The sequence below is a fragment of the Chrysochloris asiatica genome, unplaced genomic scaffold (assembly GCF_000296735.1).
Source record: "Chrysochloris asiatica unplaced genomic scaffold, ChrAsi1.0 scaffold00194, whole genome shotgun sequence".
NCBI lineage: Eukaryota > Metazoa > Chordata > Mammalia > Afrosoricida > Chrysochloridae > Chrysochloris > Chrysochloris asiatica.
The window spans coordinates 1373345-1383441 of record NW_006408712.1 but is presented as its reverse complement, the minus strand read 5'-3'; the positions used below and the strand labels follow the sequence as shown (position 1 = coordinate 1383441).

At 38.1% G+C, this 10097-nt stretch overlaps 1 protein-coding gene across 1 annotated transcript in view; it reads left to right on the top strand.

Moving 5' to 3' along the window:
• The window catches only part of L2HGDH (L-2-hydroxyglutarate dehydrogenase), a 75054-nt gene that overhangs the window by 14120 nt on the left and 50837 nt on the right, over positions 1 to 10097 (top strand). The window contains exons 2-4 of the mRNA XM_006872367.1: positions 3539 to 3660; positions 4593 to 4744; positions 9005 to 9136. Of these exons, the coding sequence (XP_006872429.1) occupies positions 3539 to 3660; positions 4593 to 4744; positions 9005 to 9136 (406 nt within the window). The remainder of the gene's footprint in view (positions 1 to 3538; positions 3661 to 4592; positions 4745 to 9004; positions 9137 to 10097) is intronic.

Sequence of the window (10097 nt, the reverse complement as noted above, 5' to 3'; positions counted from 1 at the left end):
GGAAGAATGGATAAACTGTGGTACATACACACAATGGAATATTATGCTACCTTGAAGAATAACAAGGAAGCTGCAAGCCACCGCATAACATGAATGAACCTTGAGGACATTATGTTGAGTGAAATTCATCAGTCACAAAAGGAGAAATACTGCATAGACTACTATTGTAAAAGACTAAGAAAAAGAACCCATACTAAAGGGTGGTGGGGATTCTTTGCTGGTTACTGGGTTGTGGGGGGTGGAGTGAGGGGAGGGCAGGGAAGGTGGAGCACAGGGTAGGAAATAGACACAGGATAGTTTGGGTGCTAGGGAGGGGGAGCAATACACAAGAACGGGGAGGGAAATGGAAGAACAAAGCGGACAGGAAAACAATTAGGTAGGTTTGCATGGGCTAAGTGGGACAGAGGTAAATAATGATGTATGCACAACCTTGGAACAACAGGGCTCTGGGATACAGGATTTGACACATGGTTGGGATTGGGGGAAGAGGGGAAATAATGTTAAGATGCTTGGCTGTCTTTTAAATCTTGATTACCCTGGCATAGCATTATAAAATAGCCACTTGAGGGGGAGAGAAAGGAATAGCCAGAAATATCACCATAGAAAGCTTGTAAGTCCATCTTCTGCCTATAACTGATTGGAATACCTAAATGGGGCTATAACATGACCAGTGAAGGAGGCTTCCTGCGGAGCCTCTGCATTACATAAGACCATAGGTGGAATCTTGAACTGCATCCAGAATCTTCTGAGGTAGGAAATTTCCACTTGAAAGCACAAGCAGACCAGCCTGGAGCGGCTAAAAGAACAGAAGATACTTCTTGAAAGAAAGACCTACATGAAAAATACAAAACAATAATGGCAGTCCGACTGATTGCTACAAGAACAAGCAAGTGGCTTGCCCAGGAGACATCAAGGCAAGTGGTCAAACCCCCTTCCAAGACTAAGACTCAGTGGGAATACATGCTCTGATTGGTGACCACGTTCGTCACAGATAAGGGGAAGTAAGGTAATAACAGCAATGAAGCTGCGAGCTAAGCAGCTTAGTTTATCTGCAATGTTTAATAGACTCCTGTGAACCCAGGTGGAGACCTGGTTGTCAAGCAGTGTGGCAAGATCTTGGGCCCAGAGTCAGTGACACAGCCACAGAGGACTAGAGTGGAGAGTGATGTGTCCAGCTGATAAGAAGAGAGAGTGTATGCATAAGAACACCTACCCTTGCACATAATACCCACTTGACTTCAATGACTGGATGGTCAGAGGTGAACTAGAATAAGAAAGAAGAGGAAACAAAGAGTAATCTGATACAATTTGACGAACTTAACCTACACCTATGGATGCAGTAGCTCAAAAGAGGGTACAAATCTTTACAGCGATGATCATTCCCACCCCCCTCCATACACAGAGTAGAGCGGGATCGGCAACTTGGACATTGGCTACCCAAAATGGGGGGCTACAAAGGCAAGAAATGACTGGCTTACAAGCTTTCAAGAGGGAACCTAGATGCATAGTGCTCGGAGGAAGGTAGAATCTCCACTGATTCTATCCAGTCTGTCTGGGCGGGCTAATGAAAGGAGATGCGGATAGGTCTCTTGTGATACAATAGTGAATAATTGTTATTAGGACTGATTGTAAGGGTTGGAAATGTAAAGGTAGATGTTTTGTAGCAAAAGGAGGGAAGTAATTGACTTTGCAATCTAGGAGTGCAGTTCCCTGGGACCATCAAGGGAGAAGAGCGGAGAGCGGAGAGCGGGACCCTAACCAGCGAAGCAGTGATGCCTGAGATGGAGGCAGAGATGATGACGTGGAGAAATGGAGCGGCTGGGGACTATAGACCCAGAGAGGGAGAGGAGCTGTGGTGTGCTGACGCCCGGGGTGTGTGTGTGTGTGTGTGTGTGTGTGCGCGTGTGTGCGTGTGCGTGCGTGCAGGCTTTCAGGGTATCCTCTTTGGTTGGTTGATAATGCATGGAGGGGATTGTAACCATGGCAATGAAATGATATAGGATAGGATGAATGTAAAGCTAATGTTCTCCCATGTAAAATATCACATAATTTTCAATAAAACATTAAAAGATAACCCAAAAAAAGCATAAAAACCTACCCCTGCAAAGCCATTCCACCTTTCACAGGAAAGCAAAACTTGATGGCCTAGGAAAGCATTACCGCTTATCCTGAAAGTAAGAAAGAAAACACAACATGAAAAGACCGTGTACGTGTATTCTCTCTCACACATTCCTTCCATTGGTCCTTGTGGGCTGTTTACAGTTTACTTATTAATATCTCTTTGATATATAAGAGGGAAGTACATAAAATAAGTACTAAGTCATAAACTTAGCCGTATCTTAAGTATTTATAAATACTTTGAAACTGCTTAATAGAAGATTCTGGACACTTTTAAAAAAATCTAAAGCCTATTCTAAATATAATAGTTATGTGAAATTCCTAAAAGCAAGTTTTTTGTTTTGATGGTTTGTTTTGTTTTGGAATTCATAAAAGATTTACTTATTGTGAAAGTTATATAACAGGTCAAGAGTTACAAATCAGTGTAAGTTACTGTAGTGGAATGTGAATATTTTACCTTCAGTGAAATTTGTGTTAAAAAAATAAAACTGTTTATAACTTCAGACTTTCATGTACACTCTGATCTCAGGAATTTTTAGTTGACAAGTGCAAGTATTTACCTGTAACCCATATTGATACAGTGGACTTAGAATCTCATTTCATTGTGCTGCAATTACTGCATCCTTACTTCTTAAATCTGTGTTCACTGTCTCATGCACACCTTGGTAACCATTTCATCCAGCTCTCTAAAGGTACTGGCTGCATGTAAAAACCACCAGCAGTTGAGAACCACCTAGAGCCTTTCCCAGTCCAAGTTTTGTGTCTTTTGCATTAAAGATTGAAATTTAGGTTCTTATGACTTCCAAATTAAGGTGCAGATTTTGATTTATTAAGCTTTATCGTTGATTATCCAGTACCTGTTTCTAGTTTCAGACATAGCCACCGATATGGTAACAAATGCAATTAAATTGATGCATTCTGCTAATAATTTTGAAACTGAGACCTCAGATCAGTTTTCAAAGGAAGGTCTTGAACTTGAAATTTCCTTACCCTACTGGTCCTATAAAACCTAGGTTTATTGACCTTAAGTTCTCATTGTAAAGGTTCTTGATTCCTACACTTAAAAATTTAAAAGGCAGGTGGCAAAGAAATATAATGCTTAGCACAAAGAAAGCAATGATGTAACCAACCTAGATACTGTGGATATTAGAGTCACTGGCAACTAGCCACCCGGCCTAACGGTAGAGTATAGCAACTATAGTAATGACCAGCAGTATGTGTAATTTTTAGAGAATTGTTCCTGAATGTAGAGAAAAATAGCACAATGCCCAATTAAGTATCTTATTTTAATGATCACAGATTAATACTGTAGTTGTTCATTGATGACGAAAGCTTTACGTATGAAGTTTGGTGAAGTGAGAACTGACTCCTTGGAACCTAACAACTGTAAACAGGCATGACTTTAAAGGTGATTTTTCTCTTCAAGCTCATTTGATGTTGTCATCGTTGGTGGTGGAATTGTGGGTCTTGCCTCTGCCAGAGCACTCATCCAGCGGCATTCAGCACTTTCCATTGGTCTTCTGGAAAAGGAAAAAGATTTAGGTATGTAAATTATCCATGTTCTTCTGGCTAACCTGAGCACCTGCTCATTTTGTCATTGTGGAATCTTTCATACTGAATGTTGAAATTGTGTCTTAGTTTGGGTTCTTATGAAAGGAGAACCTGGGACTCCATCTTGGATGTAGATGATTTATTTGAAAGGTTATCCCAGGAGGCAAGGATGAAGGAATGGGACCGTAAGGAAGGGAAGGAAGAAAAACCATGTGAAGTTACATTATCAGTATCACTGCTGTGAGTTTGATTCCACTATGCTAATTTTATCCATCACCAAGGCGCTCTGGTAGCATAGTAGTTATGAGTGGGGCTGCTAACCTTATGGTCAGCAGTTTGAAAGTACCAGCTGCTCCGCGGGAGAAAGATGAGGCTTTCTACTCCCATAAAGATTTACAACCTCAGAAACCCTATACAGGGTCGCAATGAGTCGGAACTGACTCCATAGCACATCACTACCACTACCATCTGTCCCTATTGGTTGAGGATTGTCCTAGGGTGTTTAATTCTAACCTTCTCTGACACTTTAAAAAGGCCCCAAAGATTGTAACCATGGCAATGAAATGATATATGATTGTAAAGGATGAATGTAAAGCTAATGTTCTCCCATGTAAACTATCGCATAACTCACAATAAAACATTTTTTAAAAAAAGGCCCCAGGGCAGAATTCAGAGAGCCTTCGTGGGGCCTTGAAGTGGTGAGTCTGTACTAGAGTTATGGCTGAAATCAGAAATGACCTGGGGAAATATGACATGGACCCGTTTGCTGTAGGATATGGCCAGTACTCTGATTCAAATAAATTCAATCAGAGTTTTGAATAAGGTGGTCCCTAATAACTTCAGCTATCTAAGTTTGTTCCCCTACCTTTTAGGTTTTACGTGAGTGATGCACTTTTTCTTACCTAGTTTCTCTTATTCTGTAGCTCTTCACCAGACTGGGCATAACAGTGGTGTCATACATAGTGGAATTTATTATAAACCCGCATCTCTGAAAGCTAAATTATGTGTACAAGGCGCATCCCTCATCTATGAGTACTGTAACAAAAAGGGAATTTCCTACAAGCAATGTGGCAAGGTATGGCATTTTACTTGGGCCAGGACTTATTTATACCTAATATTTTCTTAGTGTGGTGCTATGGGGTAACGTGCTGGACTGCAAATTCAGTTTGAACCGCAAGGTTGACTGTTCAAGCTCACCAGGCACTCCTTGGAAACCCTATACAGGGTCACTATGTGTTGGAACCGACTTGACAGCACTTTACAACAACAGAAATTTTCTTATTGATGTTTAATGTTGAATAGTAATAGTTTAGAAAAACCTTGCTTTCTCTTCTTTTTAGTTTTGAAGTAATGAAATTTATAAACTATAATATTGCAGAATAACAAAGAAATTATTATATGAAACTTTGTGATTTTTAAATAACAGCTTTATTAAGATTTAATTTATGCTGCTAACTGAAAGGTCAACAATTTGAGTGTACCAGCTGCTACATGGAAAAAAAAGTATCACAATCTTTTTCCATAAAGATCTTCAAACAAGATACATGAATATCTAATAAGTACATGAAAAGATGCTTAACATCACTATTCAATGAGGAACTGAAAATGAATAATGAGATTCCACTTTATATCTACTACTATGGCTAAAATAAAAAAGACAAAAATAACAAGTATTAACAAAGATGTGGAGAAATTGAAACACTCGTTTATTGCTGATAGGAATGTAAAATGGTATAGCACTTTGGCAAACAATTTACTTTGTCCTGTAGGGTCACTATGAGTTGGAATTGACTCAGTGGCAGTGGGTTTGGTGTTTTGGTTACCATATTTTCCCTTTTAAAGTATACAATTCAGTTTTCTAGTATATTCGTGGAGTTGTATGACCATCACCAATATTTAGTTTTGGAACTTGTCTGATACCTATTAGCAGTCACTTCCCATTCTCCTTTCCCCTAACTCCTGGGAAACACTAATGTACTTTTTTGTTTCTGTGGATTTACCTATTGGTTATGTCATATAAATGGAACCATATAATGTGTAGTCTTTGGTAACTGGTTTTTTTATTTAGTATGTTTTCATGGTTCATTTATATTGAAGCCTGTATAGTACTTCGTTTCTTTTTATTGCCAAACAGTATTCCATTGTAATAGGATATCACATTTTGCTAATCCATTCATCATTTGATGAACATTTTGAATGTTTCCATGTTTTGGAGTTTATGAATAATGCTACTGTGAACATTGGTGTACAGGCTTTTGTGTAGATGTGTGTGTTTTTCATTATCTTGGGCATATACCTAGAAATGAAATTGCTGGGCCAAATGGTTACCTCTGTTTTCACATTTTTTCACATATTTCCTGCTCTTTTTCTAATTGTTGGAGGTTTTGAGTTAAGCTGTTGATTTTGGTTCTTTCCTCTTCATGCATGTGTGCATTTATTATTAGAATTTGCTCTATGAGCATTGCTTTTGCTGCGTCCCAAAGGTTTTGGTAAGTTATATTTTCATTCTTGTTTGACGCAGGGACTTTTTATTTGATTTATTACCCAGTAGCTTTTAAACAAGTTGCTGTTCAATTTCCATGTATTTGATTTTTTTCCCTTGATCTTCCTATTGTTGTTTTCTAATTTTATAGTATTGTTATTTGAGATTATGCTTTGGAGTAGTTTGATGTTTTAAAATTTGATGTTTTAATTTATTGAGGAGAAAACTTGGGTGGGGGTGGTGAAGTGTGGGAGGGATGTGATAGCAGAGTTCCTATCCCTAGATGGAGTTCCTATTGACCTCAGGGTTATCTAGGTTCAGGACACTCAGTCCTTTCTGGACACTCAATCTAGTAGTTCCTGGGGGTCCTTGATAGAGCTGTTTCAGTGTGTGTTAGGACCATAGGGCAGTTGGGAGCAGGGTTAATTGTTAAATGCTGGTCTGGTGACTGTAGGTTCTGTAGGTCTGGAGCTGTGCTGGAAGTGAATGAGAGTGGGAGCTGGCTACAACTCTAGTCACCAGGGAAGCATGTCACTCTGTGAGTCTGCTCTGCCAGACCACTTTCTGTTGTCAAAACTGCTCACAAAAATTCACAGTGATCACACAGTGTCTGGCTGGCCGTGCATCAGTCAGTCTTTCTCTCTTGCCTGACACACCTGCTCAGCTTCTACTCCCAGCAAGCACTCAATCTTCTTCTCCAACCTTTCCTCTGAAGTTCAGGATTCCAGGATTATCATCAGTGTCTTTTTCATTTGGTCTCATGTATCTTTGTTGTTTAGGGTCCATGTAGAATGTCTGCCTAGTCCACCATCTTGCCTGAAGTCCCTGAAGAAAGAATTTTTTTTTTCTTGTCTAATTGCTCTAGGCAGAAACTCCAGTTGAACAGAGGTGGTGAAAGCAGACAGCCTTTGTTGTTCCTGATTTTAGAGGGAAAGCATTCAGTGTTTCACCATTAAGTATGATGTTGTTGTTAAGTGCCATTGAGTCAGTTCCAACTCACAGTGATTCTGTGTAGAGTTTCCAAGGAGTATTTGGTTGGTTTAAACTGCTGACCTTGTAGTTTGACGTCCAGTGTTTATCCTACAGGGCCACAGCAGGAGTTCTAAGAATGATATTAGCTATGTTTTTGTAGATGCCCTTTATTAGATTAAGAAAGTTTCTTTCCAGTCCTACTTTTTTTATTGTTTTTATCAGGAAAAGCATTTTAGGTTTTCTCAAATGCCTTTTTTTGCATTAATTGAAGTGATTATGTGGTTTATATCCTTTCTTAATATGGTATATTATACTAATTAGCTTTCACATGTTAAATAGATGTTGCATTCCTGTAATAAAACTCACTTGTTCATGATGTATAATCCTTTCTATATGTTGCTGAATTCAAAAAGAAGATGAAAAGCTTGGATTTTAAGTAAATATACAATTTTCTATGCAAGATAAATAGAAAATCATAATAAAGATGTTTTGTTGATTTTTGTATTAGTGTTCTTAAGAGAGTGGGGGCTGCAGTTTTACCTTTTTGTGATGTCCTTTGATTTTATGAGCAGGCTTGTACTGGCTTCATAGAATAACCTGGGAAGTATCCCTTCCTCTTGTGTTTTTTTGAAGAATTTTTGAAAAATTGGTTACAATTCTCCTTTAAACATTTGGTAGCATTTATTTTTAAAGTCCTCTGATACAGAGTTTTCGTTTGTGGGAAGTTTTAAATTTATTAATTTAATATTTTTATAGCCTTATTCATATTTTCTGCTTCTACTAAAACTTGTTTAAATATTTCTAGGAATTTGTCCATTTATTCTAGGTTATCTGATTTGTTGGCAAGCCATTGTTCATAGTTTCTTCTTAGTGATTCTATTTGTTTAAGGTTGATAGTAATATCTCTTCTCCCTCTCACTTTAAGAATAAAAGTTCATTCTGTGTAACGATTAGACATGCTATCAAGATTTTTTTTAATGTGGGAAAATGGATCTGGCATAGTGTTAAATGGAAAAAGGAGAATAAAACTGAATTTACGGTTTTTATTGTTGAGTAGTATTTTCTCCCATTTTATGGATTATCTTTTCACTTTCTTGATAATTTCCTTTGAGTCGGCCTATATTTTAAAGTTACCTGATAACTTGAATAACCTTTATACTTTGATTTAAAATTTTGCCTCATGAAATTCTGATGACTCCTTGCTAAGGAATAGTCATTGTGAATTCTAATGTAGCAGTAAATATACAACTGTGCCTTTATTTGCTGGGCAAAGTTAGATAGAAACTCTAGTTCAAACAGATATTTTGCCCAAAATTAAACAGCGAAGTGAGTAAATTTTTTGATTAATTTACTCTTGTTTTCATACGCAGGAGAATATTAGTAACTATTTTATAATGTGCTTTATATATTCCAGGAAATAATATAATTAATTTTCAGTCAGTGATATACTTTTATATTGACTACTGGCTATTTTTTTGACTGGTAGTTTATGTTCTATCAGAAATGAATAGGCCGTTCTTCTTTGTGGAAAAGACAAACAGTTATAGAGTAAGCAACCTGTGCTTTTCAATCCTTCTGAGAGGTGATAGTGATAAGAGGTGCTTATGGCCAAGATGTATGTAGAGACTGTTATAGCAGATGTAGAAATTGAGGATGTAGGTCATCTTTGGGGAAGATTTTTTTAAATGCAGGTTTTTAAAGACAGCTGTTATTTTGGTGGAAGAAGAAAATGAGATAGTAAAGAAAGGACATAAGTAGATACATCATGGGAAGAAAATTTCTTTAAATGAATCCAACTTGTCACTTTATTGTTTTTTATTTATCTTTCATAGCTGATTATATGTGTAACTGAAATCCATGCTTTTCATCTCCTTTTTAAAGCTTATAGTAGCTGTTGAACAAGAAGAAATTCCCAGACTTCAGGCCTTATATGAAAGAGGTCTTCAGAATGGCGTCCAGGGCCTGAGACTGATCCAACAAGAAGATATAAAAAAGAAGGAGCCTTATTGTAGGGTACGTGATTCCCCAGCCTTACATATTCAAAGGGACAGTTTCACTTAGGGCACAGTACTGTTACCTGGAAACTGAAGATGAGTTTTTAGGAAGCGAGAGTCATATAGAATCAATTCAATAATACTGTCATGGAACCCATAAAGTGAAAAACACAAGAGGATTGTTTTAGGCTGAGTTTCCTAGAGAAGCAAAACCAGCGGAACATATATATGTCTATGGATAAAGAGAAGACTATTATTTTCAAATTCTAGAGTCCTAGATCCCCAGCCCACCACTCCTCTGTCAGTTTCTCATACTGTGGTGGCTTGTGAGTTGCTGTGATTCTGAAAGCTATGCCAGCGGTATTTAAATACCAGCAGAGTCACCCATGGTGGACAGGTTGCAGATGAGCTTCCTGATGAAGACAGACTAGGAAGAAGGAGTGACGAACTACTTCCGAATTTTTAGTCACTGAAAACCTTATGAATAGCAGAGAAACACTGTCAGATATAGTGCCAGAAATGAGCCCCTCAGGTTGGAAGGCACTCAAAATGTGCCTGGGAAAGAGCTGCCTCCTCAAACTATAGTTGATCATGATGATGCAAATGGAGTAAAGCCCGGGGCAGAAAAGCCCGCAGGACCTTCATTTGCTGATGGGGCACAACTCAAAATGAAGAGAAACAGCTGTAAACATCCACTGTAAATCGGAACATGGAATGTATGAAGTATAAATCTGGGAAAACTGAAAGTTGTCAAAAATGAAATGGAATGCATAAACATCGATGTCTTAGGCATTAGTGAGCTGAAATGGACTGGTATTGGTCATTTTGAATCTGATGACTACATGTTTTACTATGACGGAAATGACACATTGAAGAGGAATGGTGTTGCATTCAGTGTCAAAAAGAACATATACAGATCAGTCATGAGGTACAACGCTGTCTGTGATAGGATAATATCCATGCGCCTATAGGGAAGCCCA